The sequence below is a fragment of the Anabrus simplex genome, chromosome 1 (assembly GCF_040414725.1).
Source record: "Anabrus simplex isolate iqAnaSimp1 chromosome 1, ASM4041472v1, whole genome shotgun sequence".
Classification (NCBI taxonomy): Eukaryota; Metazoa; Arthropoda; class Insecta; order Orthoptera; family Tettigoniidae; genus Anabrus; species Anabrus simplex.
In genome coordinates this window covers 254,646,021-254,662,807 of record NC_090265.1, presented here as the reverse complement: position 1 = coordinate 254,662,807, position 16,787 = coordinate 254,646,021, and the positions used below count along the sequence as shown (strand labels likewise).

The 16,787-nt window shown below is 39.2% G+C and overlaps 1 protein-coding gene across 1 annotated transcript in view; it reads left to right on the top strand.

The window, feature by feature from the left end:
• LOC136864669 (cell division cycle-associated protein 3) overlaps positions 1-16,787 on the top strand; it is a 70,312-nt gene that overhangs the window by 39,161 nt on the left and 14,364 nt on the right. The window contains exon 4 of the mRNA XM_067141972.2: positions 11,731-11,952. Coding sequence (XP_066998073.2) covers positions 11,731-11,952 — 222 coding nt within the window. The remainder of the gene's footprint in view (positions 1-11,730; positions 11,953-16,787) is intronic.

The following is a 16,787-nucleotide window of genomic DNA, read 5'->3' as shown; positions in this document are numbered from 1 at the left end:
GCAGCGCATCCAAGAAGCTGCCTTCGAAAGCATCACCGCTGCCATGTTGACTCGTGTGTGGAAAGAGATGGACTCTCAAGTAGATGTGTGTAGAGTGACACAAGCAGTGTTGCCAACTTATATTTTCAAGATCCGCTAAATACTATTAAAATTCCGCCAAGATATCTGATCTCAAATAATGGGCAATAATAATAATAATCTGAGGAAAATTCTCGGCCCCCGAAAAACAGAAGATGGTTATAGACTAACGCAAAGTGACGGAAGTGCTTTCCAACATTACAGCAGACATCCGCAAAAGACGTCTGAAATTTTATGGGCACGTCCGCAGACTACCGGCAAGTAGACTGACACACAAGATTCTCACCTACGTAGAACATCTAAAAAATATTCCATGGGTACTGGAAGTGAAGAAGGATCTGGAAAAAGCCCACATGAACTCAAATGACACCGCGGACAGAAACCTCTATAGGAAAAATATTAATGGATGGAAAGTTGCAACCTGAGAACGAAGTGAAAAAGAAGACTGGAGCAAAGTGGAAAGATAAACGAAAAAGGATCCACGGAGAAAGGATGAGAGCTGTTTGGCAACTCAGAAAACAGAATCGTTAGAGCTTTGCGTGATCCATTGGGTCCATACGCACATCATAATAATAATAGTAAATGTCTGTGCTCACCAGTTCATTAAACGGTCTTCCTTCATAGCAAAAATATAAATGCTACTCTCTCACACTGTCATTATCTGTCGTCATTCTTCAACTAAGAGATAAGTACCCTTTCCTCACGCATTACAAATTTATGATACCATGATCTCATAACATCAAATCCAAATAACATGTTTTCCTCATGTGACTGCTAGCTACTGACAAGAAATACGGAATAGCTCAGAGACAGACTGTAATGCAATTTTTTTTTTTAAAGTAAAATGGAAAAAAGCTAAATTCCGCTATAATAAATCTAGAATTACGCCAAAAAATCCGCTGTCCGCTAAATGCTATATTTCTCCACCGACAGTCTTCTAATTCCGCCAAATTTAGCGGAAAATCCGCTAAGTTGGCAATACTGGACACAAGGCGCACATATCGAGCATTTGTAATGTACTATGTATGTCAAAATAACTTTATGAGTTACAGTATACAATAAAACAAGATTCGTATTCCTACGTCAGTTGCACTGTGAGTTAGAATTTTTGTAACCCCGACAATCATTTAGAATAACCCTGTATACATAGAACCACCTGAAAATGCTTTCCATAGTGACGGGGATAGCGATGATGATGAGTCATGTGGAGATATAAAATGAGCAAGCAGGGCCAAGCACATCTAATCATGTGAAAACCAAACCAAACCAGCGTGTTTGAGCTGTTCTTCGATGATGAAATACTTAATTATATCATTCAGAACACAGTTGAATAATCTGTTGAAAAAGGTGATGCGTCATTTGCGTTGGAAAAACTGAACTTCGGCTGTTCTTTGCAATATTGTTTCTTTCCGGTTACAATGTTATAGCCAGGACAGGAATGTACTGGGAAGCCGCTGAAGTTGTACATCAGGTTGGGGTAAGCACAGCAATGTCACGCAATCGCTTTGAAGAAATTCTTAGATATTTACATTTTTGTGACAACACTAAACTAGACTGCAATGACCGTTTCGGAAAAATATGCTCCGTTTGGACTATGGTAAACGAATGCTGGCTACGGCATTATCTTGGTGATACGGATCTTTCTGTGGATGAGTCAGTGGTCCCTTTGGAAGACACGGTGCCAAGCAACACATTCATGACAAACCAATATGTTTTGGGTATAAAGTCTGGGCTCTATCGACTCGTCTCGGGTATCTAGTCCAAGGAGAACCTTACCAAGGAGCAGCTACTGGAAACACAATACCAGTATTAGGAGTAGGTGGCTCATTGTTATGGACCTAATTTCAGAACTACCAGAAGGTACTCAACTCAGCTTGTTCTTTGATAATTATTTTACATCCTTTCGATTGTTGGAAAGGCTGAAGGAGAAAGGCCACAAAGGTACAGGTACCGTACGCCAGAATTAAGTGGAAAATGCTCCACTTCCTGAGATTCATCTCTGTAAAAAGGAGAAATGTGGCAGTTACCACCAGCTAACAGAAAGTAACTCAGGTATCACCCTCGTACGCTACAATGATAATGTTGTTACAGTTGCCTCAACTGTGTCTGGTGTAGCGCCTGTAGGACATGCCAAAAGATGGAGTAATGCTGAAAAGAAATACATAACAGTAATTCAGCCAGCATGTATAATTTTGTATAATATGCACATGGGGGGGGCGTTGATCAGTTGGATCAAAATGTATCTTGTTACCGCATCAGCATCAAAAACAAGAAATGGTACTAGCCTCTCATTGCGTTCCTTCTGAACGTTTCCATGGACAGTGCATGGCAACTTTACCGCTTGACACCAAAGGGCAAAGAGGAAAATTTAGACCTTCTTGCCTTCACACTGTACATCGTTAGGGCATACATCCGATCTTGTGCCCCTACGCGTCCTAATGCAGGAAGACCGAGTATGCTGTGTTGCCAAACGTGCGTTTCGATGGGTTATCCCTCTACCTCGAAACAAGAGGGAAGCAAGTGCGCTGCACTCAATGTGGTAAAGCTTCCAGGAAACAGTGCAAAATATGTAACGTTGGCTGCCACGTCCTTTGCTTCGAGGCATTTCACCCGCGCTAAACGAGACTGGATGACGAAAAGCAGTGTAACCTCAAAACACAGACTAAAACTGTTTTAAAGTTTTACTCGTAGTTTTCCTTTTTTGCTATTTTCAGAGGGATCATACTTGCTCAAAATTTGGTATTATGTGTATAACAAGTACTACAAACATACAAATATTGTCCTTTTGTTTTGAAACAGAGTGCATTCTAAATTGAGACAAAACTGTTCCTCATTTATGTTTTGAATCATATATTTTGTACTTATTCAACACTTGTGTTACTAATATTTATTAAGTGATTAATTATTACATTCATATGAGCTTAAAATGCAAAGAAAACTTCCTTTATTCAGCATGTCTTTTATCCTACCCTTCCATGCTCACTGTCGACATATGTCGACACGGTAAATCTCTGCGACAATATGTTAATGAAACTTAAAATCATCATAAGTGATTTAGATTTGTTCAAAAGCGCTTCAAATTTATTCTCCAAGGTCGTTTGCTTGTGAGATAAAACATTAAAAAGCCTGTTGTAAACCTGATCTTGGAAAATGTTCCATTGGGCATTTGTAAGTTTATGAGTGACCTCGAGGTGGGTCTCGTACAAACGGGTGTTTCAAAAGGCCTTTTGCTTATAAAGAAATTTTAGTTCGTTCTGTAACCATAACTTGTTAGTTTTCGATCGGACTTTATGTTCATGCGGGAGAACGCGTTGTTTGTTAGCGCCTTTAAGAAAATTAGAGGTTAAACCATATGTAAGACATCTTTTTATAAAATCTATATCTTTGTCCAATTTACCTATTTTAATTTTTAAGCCCATATGTTGTTGGGCTTTAGATTTTGCCCAGTGGGCCAAATCATTCAACATTAAGAACTTCATATCTGGTCCATATTGAAAGGAGATAACATACAATAGAGGGAAATTTGATTGAAGTGTTAACATAAAAATGCTTACTCAATAAATGACGCATTTAAAAATTTGTATTTTACTTTTTAATTCAAGAATGAAATACAGAAAGAATGTACAGGAAGAATTTCTGGAGAGGCTGAAACAACACATTCCAGTTGCTGATGTAGGAAATGTAAAAGATTAATGGCCCAACTTCAAAAGGGCATTTATAAGTGAGGACAGAGAGTGTCTATGGTAGAACATTGACGAGTGTGAAAGGAAAGGAGGCACGTTGTTCGAATGAGAGGTGAGAGAAGCAGTGAAAGAAAAGAAAGCATGGTAAGAATGGAATGGAGAAAAAAGAAAAGAGAGCAAAAGGAAGTGCAGTGGAATCTCGATAATTCGAATTGGGTAATTAAAAAACTCGCTTAATTCAAAATCTCGCCTGATTCAAAGAAGCTCTCATTTTCGGAAATATGAGGTACGGTTTTGCATGTTGTTTAAATAGTTTAATTTGAAATACGGATAATTCATAATTCAAAGAACAATGTTGGTCCCACTACCGAAATTCAGACTTTTAATTAAAAACTGCCTTTACATTAATAAAAATAGTCTTTTACAGAGTAATTTAAATTTGAAATTTCTCCGCGTCATGAAAGAAAGTATCTTCTGGAACAATATCACATAGTAGGCAGTGTGCGGAGAAGCAGAATCCGCGAACACTGGCGATGCCGACAGTTGGCGAAGAAGCGAGGCTCATATAATCAATTCGTATGCACCAAACAATATTGACGATGCCGATGAAACTGCATTTTTTAATGTGGAGCCCTGAGTGGTTTTAAAGGAGAGAAGTGCCAGCCGGGAAATTGTACAAGGGTTGGGGGTCCCTGTACTGTGTTGCATTGCACACGGAAGCGGGGGACTTCCTTCCCTCGTCATAGAGAGTTCGATAAACCACAATGTTTCAAGGGCGTCGGGCACTTTCCGTGCAAGTACGAGGCATGTAAAACCGCAAACAGTACAGTAATCCAAAAGATAAAGCGTTTGCACAGGGGAGTCAGCATAGCTTGTCCTCGTCTTTGAATCATGCCTTTTTTTTTCTTTCATTGTGTGAGATTACGTTTGCCTGTGTTTTATCCAAATGCATTATTTAAATGTAAATGCACCTTGTTGGATACATTTCGGAAGCAGTGTTTTCCGTGGCGTTTGAAAAGTTTAAACTGAGAATCAAGGTGATTGCCTGCATTAATGGGTCTTAGAATACTTTGTGACGTGGCAAGGGTTGGCATTTTTGAATTACGAGAGAAGTTCCATTGCAGAAATCATACAAGGATAGTTGTTGTGATGCAGACGGAAGCGAGGGGCTTTCTCCCCTCGTCATAGGAAAGTTTGATAAGCCACGATGTTTTAAGGGCATCGGGTACTTTCCGTGCAAGTACAAGGTATCTCAAATGCATATAATTCAGTAATCCAATGAATAAAGCACTTTCTGCGGGGAGCCAGTATAGATTTCTCCTCGTCTTTGAATCATGTTTGTTTTTTGTTTTTTTTTCATTGTGTGATATTATGTTTGCCAGTGAGTTGCCCAAGTGCATTTTTTTAATACTGTAAATGCACCTTGTTGGATTCATTTTGGAAATAGTTCTTTTTTTCCCATGGCATTTGATTTTATACTGTGAATCAATGTTAATTGCATGCAGTAATGGGTCTTAGAATATTTTGTGACACTGCAAGGGTTGGAATTTATGAATTGCGAGTTGGCTGTTGATTCAAAATAACGTAATTCGAAGTCCGATTTTTGCGCCCCAATGACTGAATTAACAAGGTTTTACTGTGTCTTGATAGTAAAAGGAAATGTAAGAAATTGGTAAGGGAAGAAAAGTTGCGAAGAGTTTACATAAAAGATGGAAACAGATGGAGCTGGCAGTAAAAGAATGCTGTATGGAATTATACGAAGTAATAGGGAAAAAATGAGTTTATAAGCTGATGAAAGAGAAAGGTGTAGTGGTGATAACACATCCAGAAGGTCCAGAGAAGATGGAAGGAGTATTTTGATAAACTGCTGAATGTTAGAAATTGTGCAGAGGAGACAGTAGTAATATGGTGTAATGACTCAACATCAGAAGATAATGTCAGAGGAGGAATTAGTAGTCTGTAAAATGAAAATAGAGAAGGCACAAGGAATGGACAAAATTAGTGTGAAAATGATAAAGGCTGGTTGACTGCACCATCTTGAGACTAGGATATTAGTCGAATTTACATTTTTATGTAACATTGTCTTATCTCTTTATATCTATATCTATGGATTTAAAACAAGTCTCCTAGAAAGTATTATTAATATTTATCAAAACGGTGGGCTCACAGCTACTCCTCTTTAAATAAGAACACACCGGGCGAGTTGGCCGTGCGCGTAGAGGCGCGCGGCTGTGAGCTTGCATCCGAGAGATAGTAGGTTCGAATCCCACTATCGGCAGCCCTGAAGATGGTTTTCCGTGGTTTCCCATTTTCACACCAGGCAAATGCTGGGGCTGTACCTTAATTAAGGCCACGGCCGCTTCCTTCCAACTCCTAGGCCTTTCCTATCCCATCGTCGCCATAAGACCTATCTGTGTCGGTGCGACGTAAAGCCCCTAGCAAAAAAAAAAAAATAAGAACAGACTAGAGAAATGAGAAGCTACACTCAAAGAAATGAACTTCGCAAAGTCAAGCAGGAAAGCTTGGAGAATCTTGAATGGGCTAACTGGCAACACCCCAAAACGCCGCATCCTAAACAGAGTCCTGACATTATTGCCAACAGGATCGTAGACCTCACAAGGAAAATGGTTTTCCATGGTTTCCCATTTTCACACCAGGCAAACGCTGGGGCTGTACCTTAATTAAGGCCACGGCCGCTTCCTTCCCACTCCTAGCCCTTTCCCATCCCATCGTCGCCATAAGACCTCTCTGTGTCGGTGCGACATAAAGCAACTAGCAAAAAAAAAAAAGACCTCACAAGGACAAAGAGGGACCAGAATCATACCAAAATAGTAAAATGTAATCTTTCTAAACTCAAGCGCAGTCCCCCAAGAAGAAAGCCGCTTCCCAGACTCTTTTCCACAGTGGAAGTTGAAAATGCAATTAAACAACTGAAAATCGGCAAGGCTGCTGGTCTCGACAACATCTATAATGAATTTATTAAGAACATGGGCTTGCATTGTATATACAGGCTCACTTCTCGCTTCACTTACATACTCCAAGAGAACAGATTGTCCAGACAATTCAAACTGTCAAAAGTTATATAGACATTCTCAAACCTGGCAAACCTGAGGACAGCCCCAAAATTTATCGACCAATAGCATTGCTCAGGTGCATATTCAATCTTTTTGAACAAATCTTCCTAACCAGAATAGCTCCGTTCATTGAAGCTGTTACTCCTCCTGGACAAGCTGGATTCAAATGTGGGCGCATCTGCACCAATCAAGTTCTTGCCCTAACTACACATATCGAAGCTGGTTTTCAAGGACAACTAAAATCAACAGCTGTTTTCATTGACTTGACAGGTGCATATGACACTGTTTGGTGACAGGGACTGATCTACAAACTATTGCAAGTTGTACCAAGTTGGGAAATCATGGATCTAATATCTAGCATGCTTAGTGATAGACAATTCAGAGTGTTTCTAGGCAACACTAAAAGCCACAAACGAAAACTAAATAAGTCTTCCACAAGGATCTGTTTTAGCACTCTTGCTATTCAGTTTGTACATTCATGATCTACCAACCACAAATCAACTAAGTTCATATATAGTAGCGCAGAGTAATAACTTTGAAGATGAACAAATTCTTACGGATGACCTCAAGAAGATGTCGGCTTTCTTTAAGACCTGGAGATTGATCCCAAGCACAACAAAAACTGAAGTCTCTTGTTTCCATCTAGGAAATCATGCTGCAAACTACAAACGAAGAGTTCTGTTCAACAGACAAAAGCTGAGGTACAATCCTTTCCCAAAATATCTTGGAGTCACTTTAGATAGAACCCTGAGCTACAAAGAGGACATCACTAAGCTTTCTCATAAAGTCGCTGCAAGAAACAACATACTGCATAAGCTCTGTGGTACCTCCTGGGGAGCCTCTGCTGATTGTCTACGTTTAACTGGCATCAGCCTTGCCTGCTCGGCTGCTGAGTACTGTGCTCCTGTCTGGTTGGAAAGTGTACATGTGAAGAAGGTAGACAAAATTGAACGATACAATGCGTTGCATTCTGGTGCCATCGAATCAACTCTGTCACTGGTTACCTGTGCTGAGTCACATCCCTCCACCTCGCTTAAGGCGGAAGCAAGCTCTACTAAGGGAAGCTAAGAAAATCTTTGCATCACCTTCTTTACCACTCCACCAAGAATTCTGCCATCCATCACAGCAGCGACTGTGATCAAGAAGACCAGCAAGTGTCATTGCAGGGAAACTCATTGCAGATGGATTTGACCTAAATGAAAGCTGAAAGCATGAGTGGTCAACAAAAACATTGGGAACAAGTGCCCGGCATCTTGATCCCACAAAGAAGCCAAACGGTTTTGACCTACCGAGAAACCTCTGGTGCCGTATCAACAGGTTAAGGACTGGACATGGTTGTTGCAATTATTTCGGGTACAAGTGGGGCTGGATTAATTCACCAATGTGTGATTGTAACCTGGAAGAACGGACGATTGAGCTCCTGGTCCAACGCTGTCCTCTTCATTCATACCCTGGCACTCCTGATGATTTGTTCGCTTTCACACCGGTTTATCTGAATGGCTGAGAAGGTTGGACTTTAAAGTTTGATTTTGCCTTGTATATACAGTATATTGTATAAAATCACCATACAATTAAATAAATAAATTCTTGGTGAGTCTGTTATGCTGTTCAACCTGTTGATCCACGAACCTGCTACGCAGGCGTAGCAGGGGGAGAGGTGATACTCCCACGTGGCGCGTCCCAGGTGGCGGATAGGGGGGTCCTAACCGGCTTGCCGGCGGACTTGAGGGAAATAAAATACCTCTCGCGGACCAAACACACACCCCCTGTGGGTGGGGGGCGCAGACGAATAATACACCCACGGTATCCCCTGCCTGTCGTGAGAGAATGACTAAAAGGGGCGACCAAGGGTTGATTGTATTAGAACCATGAAACTACTTGTGATTAGTACCACCACGCGGAGAACACCAAGGGTTGCTTTTACTTGTGCGTAGTACCACTACATTAGGTACAAAATTGGTTTGTGATTAGTAGCACACAGGAGCACCGTGCAGTCGGCTTTTGCAGTACCTGTGATTAGTACCACCATATGAGCAGGACCATGGAATGATAGCTACCATGGTTCTGCCTTGCCTATGATTAGTACCCACTATATGAGGAACACCACGGGATAGGGAGAGGTCCCTGTGGTTAGTACTCTTATGTGATGAATACCATAGGTTTGCGTTGCCTGTAAATGGCGCCGCAAAGTGAGAAAAACATAGGTCTGTATTATATGTCGAATTTCATAAGCTCTGAGTAGTACAATAATGTGTGGAATACCGCAAGTCTCTGCTACTTTTGATCAGTACCGCAACAGAACAAATACCATGGTTCTATTTTGATAGCGATCAGTACCGTTATGAGGGGCCGATGACTTCGATTTAGGACCCCCTTTTGACTGCACGCATAATCGATTCAGTGTTAAGCTATAGCAGTAGTCCCTTGGTCAGTAATACGATATTGTCACGTCTGTTTATGTGAATGTGAGACATTGCGGGTTGCAACCACTGATTGTTTTAAATTCATGTCCATCCATTCATTCTTCGTTCTCACATTTTTGAATTCTGGTCAGTGGAGAATTTTAGACTTTTAATATGTCATTCCATTTCGTCTCATTTCGTACCATTAGGGGCCAATGACCTAGATGTTAGGCCCCTTTAAACAACAATCATCAATCAATCATCAACATGTTGATTGTGAGATTGATTGTCGTAACGTGTGAACATGTTCGCTATTGTTATTGGTTTTACGCCGCACCGACACAGATAGGTCTTATGGCAGGGATGGGATAGAAAATGCCTAGGAATGGGAAGGAAGCAGTCGTGGCCTTAAGGTACAGCCCCTGCATTTGCCTGGTATGTGAAACCACGGAAAACCATCTTCAAGGCTGCCGACAGTGGGGCTCGAACCCACTATCTCCCGGATTCTGAGATAATAACCTGTCTTTTATTATGATGCATAATTAGGCTTTGAATGAACAGTGTGATTTTCCTTATTACAATAGTTTAAAGGCAATATATTCCTCTGCGGTAGGCATGGGCAATGTTGGCAGAAGCAAAATTTAGGGATTAGCAGAATCCTGGTAAGCCGTATTCCACTCTCATTTACATCCTATACATCTTTATTTACACGTACAACTGATCCCGTATTTAAGGCTATCACACAGGTGGCAGATTTCCTATCAGTTGTTTACCTAGTCTTTTCCTAAATAATTTAAAAGAAGTTTCAAATTGATCGAATATCTCCTTTGGAAAATTATTCCAAATGCACTCTGGCATTTGGTTCAGAGAAACCTGGGTTCAATTTGATTTCCAGCCAGGCTGGGGATTTTAACTTCATTTAATTTCTCTGTCATGGGAATTAGGTGTTCGTGTTTGTCTTTGAACGTTTCTCCTTGTCCACACACCACACATCAACACTACCAACAACCACAAAAACATGCAGTAGTGAATATATCCCTCCATATTCAGCTGTAAAATGAGGCTAATTCCTCAACAAATGTTGACCTCAAGACATTGAAGAAAGGCCAGTGAGATGATTATTTCATATTGCTATATCTGTAGTATTAAGGTAAAACCCGGTATGCCAATATACTTGATGTTTCTGGAGCCGGATTTAAAAGTTGGCGAGCTCGTTGAATTTCATATTGTATTTCAATGACCTCTATAAGGTGAAGTGGCATACATTTGTGAATTTAATAAAAGGGACGAACAAGTTAAAAAATGTTGTGTTTTTTTTGTTTTTTGTTTTTTAAGTAAGTTCAGGGAACAAATTACTCAGTTGTCTCAATATCTATGTACTAAACATATCAAAATCTTTATTTCAGGAACGTCGTATTCTATGGGCACCAGAATCATACCGGGCTTTGACCTGATACTCTTTATTGCAATCAAACCGTGTCACATCGCTACTACACTAGGTCGTGCACAAAGACAGATCCCAAGGCAGCGCGGAATAAACATCTTTCCAAGATATGATAACATGAGACAAGCTGCCCTAACCAGATAACCGCCATTTTATAACAAAGAAGATACCAAAGAACTTTTACCAATCAAACAATCGACACAGCAAATATTTTTTCCATAACCTAAAGATTAACGCTTGTGCTTATTGTCCAATATTTTTCATCTTAAGTTTTCCTTGTACAGCTGATGATGACCACTAAGTGGTCGAAAGATGTTCTGTGAGTGATAATGTATATTTAATTTTGCCCAACGCAAAAAATAAAGTATCAATACTTGTTGATAGCTTATACTCTTTGTCGCAAAATCTACCGTATTAGCATTAAAACCAAAATTTGATAATTTTTTTTTTTTTTTTTTTTTTTTTTTTTTTTTTTTTTGACATATCTGGTTCTGCTGTAGTACCACAGATACTTATCTACAGTTTTGATGATGAAACTTCTGTGAAATGTTTTGATTTCTCTAAATGCTGATGCACCAATTCCCATTCTAGTTGAGAAGTGAAGTGACTTTGTCACAGGAGTCTCACCAAGGGAGTCATGGTTGGAATCCTGGCCACTGCATGTAGGATTTTTGAAATGATCGAATCCCTGTGATTTGGATTCTACATAAGCCTCGAGGTGCCGTGGCTATGATCACAGTATCAGCAGTTGTCTATCGTTACAAATTTGCTGGTTTGCTTGTCACTCTAGTGTTGCAAACCCAAAATGTGTTGATATTGTCAATTTGAGGAATCCTTTTAACGTGTTGTTTACTTTATAAAGAGCCTTTAATGTAAGATATTAGAGTTCTAAACACGGAAGGCTTGACATTGTTTTGGGGAGAGTGTAGACATTTTCATGATTTCTCAAGTCTTCCAACTCCAGTTTTCCTGTGTGTTCCAAGTTTCTTTTCATCATTACCCCTGTATAAGTTCATAAGTATCTGATATATGTTTTACATTGTTTGCAGATTGCAGTCAGACAAGGGGAGGATAATGTTTTACCCCAGTTATCTAATGTGTCACTGCCAAAGATACATGCACCTCAGTCAAAACCTGGTAAATTGAATTACAATGTAAATGAGAATTGTGAAACTGGTGCAGATGCTTGTAATACGAATGAGCCGGAAGATTTAGTTTTGCTGTCTGATCCTCGGTCGCCCAGTGCAGACATTTCACGAACTCCTATCCAGGTAACATTCTAGTTTATGGAATTTATGTAACATGATTTAACAAGTGGTACTTTCATTAGCCTTATGTGCCTTTTGGCCTGATGTTAACCTATTTACTTCCCTTTTCTTTTTTGTGTTCCTAGTCTTGTAATAGTGTGTAAATATTTTTGTTTCTTTCCTTCTCATGTGTTTATCCAGCTGTCTTCTTACCCTGGCCGATGATCTAGCTGTTAGGCCCCTTTAAACAACAAACATCTTTTTACCCTACACATCCCTTTTTAAGATCGAAGATTGGTAAGAATTATCTCTTCAGTAAGTGTGGTTGCCCATCTCCTATTATGACGCTGGGAAGCAGAAAGTAGATGCCAGGGACTGAGGAGAGGTGGAATTAATATGAAGGGAGTCCTGTGTGAAGATGTATTTGCTGTGTCCTTTTTTTGTTTTCATATTTCTCCTCCCTCTCCTTTCCCTTCTTTCTTCGCACTGACCTATATTCTTCTTCTTGTTTTATTATGACATAGGATTACTTTAGTCAGTCCATCGATCAGGTCTCTTTGAAGGGATTGTTTGGGCTTTGCGGTCCTCCCAGTACTTCTTCAGGCGCTCCAATCTTCGTACCCTTTCCTCGGTTGAAAATGTGCGTGTTGTTGGTTTGTTTCACATAAGGGTAAAGCGGAGGTTTGTATTCTTGAGTTTTGTATTCAGTTTTATCTTATTTGTGGTGTTTTCTGTTGTAAGGCCTATTTCTTTCAGATCTTCTCTTGCTGACCTATATTATGTTATGTCTAGAGTTGTCAGGCCTGAGGCTAGCTGGATCCTCAAATAGCATTAAAAAGGTTACACGGTTATAGAGAAACCATAAAATCTAGTAGATGAACCTTAATGAGGTGGATAAGACAATAGGTTGGGGGTGAGCTAGTTTGCCATTCCTCACTGGACCACTAGGTGCCATTGCAACACAACTAGCCGTACTAGTAGCACCTGTCATAAGATTCGGATACTTAAGTTGTGCTCCAACTGCCATTATTCAGCATCACCCATACTGTAGCCATGAACGAGACTGAATTTTGCTCTGGTCTATACCAAATATCCTTCAAGAAATAGCGACAGGCAGATTATATTTTATACACTAGACTTGCTAGTCTGACTCAATATTCTGGCCTCTCAGTAATCTGACCTAGCCATGAAATTTAAATACGCAGAGATGAGCTTCTGTATTGTCACGAATCACTATCAACAGCTGTGTCTTTTCTACAGCTATTAACTGGACGCCAACAAAAATAAGTGACTATAGCGTCAGTTACAGTACAGTATCATGACTTTAAAAAGAAAGCATGTTACATTAAATCTGAAGCATAAACTGGAAATTTTAGAGAAGTCAAGCCAATGAATAAATAATCAAAAGTGTGCAGGAAAGCAAAGATGAAATTGTTGAAGAAGAGGACATAGCAGAAGCAGAGCATGATGTCAAAGCTGCAGATATTTTCCTATAGTATTTGAAACTCATGTTAGATCTGTATTGACAGTTGAACCTTGTACAAAATTGTACAAAGGTTGTATTGATATCCTAGTCAATACTATAATATTTTACATCCAATTAAGACATAACTTTACATAGACATGTCTCAACCCAGCATAGGGTCATCCTCAATAAGACATACCATATTTATTCGCGTATTAGAAGTAGTCCGTGCTCAGATTACCAGTTTCCAGAAAATTGCATTAAAAATAGGATTACAAATATCCTTGAGATATCTTATGCATCATAGATTTATTCCTACGATTAATACTATATGTTGTTGTGTTAGACCAGCCCCATGTTATTCTTCTTCCATGCACACAGCAGGTCTAGCATGATGAGCACCCAGGAATAAATAGCCGGATAACACAACGCGTACACAGGCAGGAAGATAATGAAAATGAAAAACAAAAGAAAGTTCAGTGAAAGCTCAAATCAACCGGAGATAACGGGGTGATAAATAAATACTTACCTATTATGTTCGCACGGAGTGGGTCGAAAATGACCAGAGACAAAGTCATGAACTGAACTAGAGCCTATTAAATCAAAAGGGTAACATTTAAAAGGCTACCCCTCCTACTCCTACAATAATAACGCCAAGTAGAAAATAAAATTTATTAAATAATTATTAAATCAAAATAGTAAATGGCCGCGCGAAAAACAGGAATAAAATAAGAAAGAAAACAGGCCCTGATGGAAACAATACATAAGCTTAATAATCTATTCACTATCGTTATAGCATCATGCCTACCCATAATGTGATCCAGCCAGCAAGTTCAACCATTTATAAAATAGTTATCCAGAACATAAAAATACAAATTGTTACCTTAAAAACAAAATAGAATAAATCTGTGATGCAGACCTCAGCCCAAAGTAATAAATTATTTGAGATCCATATCGACAGGATGAGTCTTTACAGATCACGGCACACGGCCAGTCAATGAGATGCCACACAACAATGGTTTTCAACAAACTTTAAAAAAATAAAACAAAAGATAAAATACTGCATGGCCAAACCAAAGATCAAGGAAAGGGAGGCACGCACAAGCATGGCGCCTGGGATCCGGGATAAAGGAGGCGTTGTTAAGGGAACATGTACTCACCAAAAAAAATGCCAGTGCCCAAGAAAATGCAAAGATAAGAACAAATGACACAAGTAGGCAATATGATACGAGTCCTACATATCTTACATTCAACACTTACGCAATAGGTTAAAAAGGGGTCCAAGGAACAGGGAACGTATAAAAATAACAATGTTCAAAAGGACCCCAAAAATGTAGAAACACGGTTCATAAATAACGTCTCGTGCAGAAATTCGAAGCCAAACCCACACAAGATCAGAGGCCCAAATCATATCATCAATAAGTCTCTCATATACCATTCAAATTCAAAAACAGCACAAACCATCCCATGCACAGGCCCTTCTGATACACAATCACATAGTGGGGACATCAGCGAGCACATTGGTATGTGAGTAACAACATAGAAGACCTCCACAACATGAATCGTAGAATAAAATCGACGTAACACACATCCAAGGTGCAACAGAGTTCATTCACGCAATACAGACACTCAGTTACTGTAAGAGGAAAATTAATGTACCGAGTTGCACCACAAAGAAAAACAGAGCTGAATTAAATAGCGTTATATAGGCAAAAAAAAAAAAAAAAGGCCAGCAAATAAATAAATAAATAAATAAATAAGTACATACGGAGATCAAGAAATAGTGGCCAACCACAAATGCCACGTGGTGATAAAAACGCAAAAATATAGAAGTTACATTACCTTAATCAAGCCATTCATATATGTGCAATAAAGCACGTTGGAGACCTCGGAGACTAAATGCATGTACGACTTAAAACGTTGAATTGTGAAAACACAATAATCCATATTGCTTTAAAACATAACAGACAGGACGCAGAATATGTGCAGGGAGTCAAATGTGGGATCCAGTTGAAAATGCTGATCAACTTGTTTACAGATGTAGGTAGCAAGTTGTATTACGCAAATTTGTGAGGTATAGAACATCGTGCTTGACCTCCGACCAATTTATACAGATAGTGGGATCTGTAAAAAAAAAAAAATTTAATATTATAAATGTGTGTGAATTTCCTAATTGACCAACATGTAAATGGGAACTTACTTGCTATATAATTAAGATGTTAGGTACGTCCTGCTGGTCCAGAGTTGTTAACTTGTTTGCCAGTGCGGCTCTTAGTATTGTATTTGTGTGATAGCGGTGGTGGGGAACCTGGAGTGGGAGAGGGGATGGGCGGATCTTTCTGCGTCATTGCCGGTATAGCAGGGGCTCTTTTACGAGTGACGGGAGCTTGCTTAATGTTTGGAGGAGAGGTAGAAGGTGGTGGGGAACCTGGCAGGGGAGAGGAGGTAGGCGTACCCTTTTGCGTCATTGGCAGTATAGGAGGGGCATTCTTATGAGTGACAGGAGCATACTTAACGTTTGGAGGAGGGGTAGAAGCCTTCGTATTTAACAACTTAAACATCTGTTGGATTTCTTTCTGACCTAATTTAACAGTATTTAGTAACTTAGGTGTTAATTCATGTAAAGGACTTCTGACTTCTGTAACATCATTGAGATTTTTATCCTTATAATTCTGATCCAAATATATATATTTAGGCTTTCCAGTTCGTTCAAAAGCTTACCTTTTTCCATACTCCTAATTATCATCGAATCTTTTTCTATGGAAGTAAAATGGTGTCCAGTCTCCTTGCCGAGTATTTATTTTTTTCTGCGTTAAAATGCTTTATGTACCTCGTAAAAAAGATTCTCCCGGTATGTCCAATATATGAAAACCCATATTCTGAGTATGTCAATCTATAAACTCCTGATCTCGAGTAACGATGGTTTCCCTGATTAATTTTACCCTGATTTAAAAATATGCTTTGGTTCATATTAGATGTTCTAAAGGCTATGTTCATATCGTGTTTCTTGAACGTATTTGTAATTTGGTGAATCGTCGGGTTATTATACGTAAATGTGGCATATTTGGTTTTTTAAATTCAGTCTGTTGTCAGTTTTGTAGACAGCTTATTTCTAATTTCATTAACTAGACGATTGACCATTTCAACTTTAAGTCCATTTAATTTTGCTAGATTCTTTATGTAGTTTAATTCTGTCTTTATTAGGGGAGAGTGGAATTCTCAAAGCTCTATAAACCAAACTATAGAAGGATGCCTGCTTTTGTGAACTGGGGTGTAATGACGAGTTGTTTATGGTTATTGAAGCATTTGTTGGTTTCCTGTATATTTGGAATTCAAAAGTGTTATTTAATCTTGTGACCATTAAGTCCAAAAAATTCAATGATTTGTTAGACTC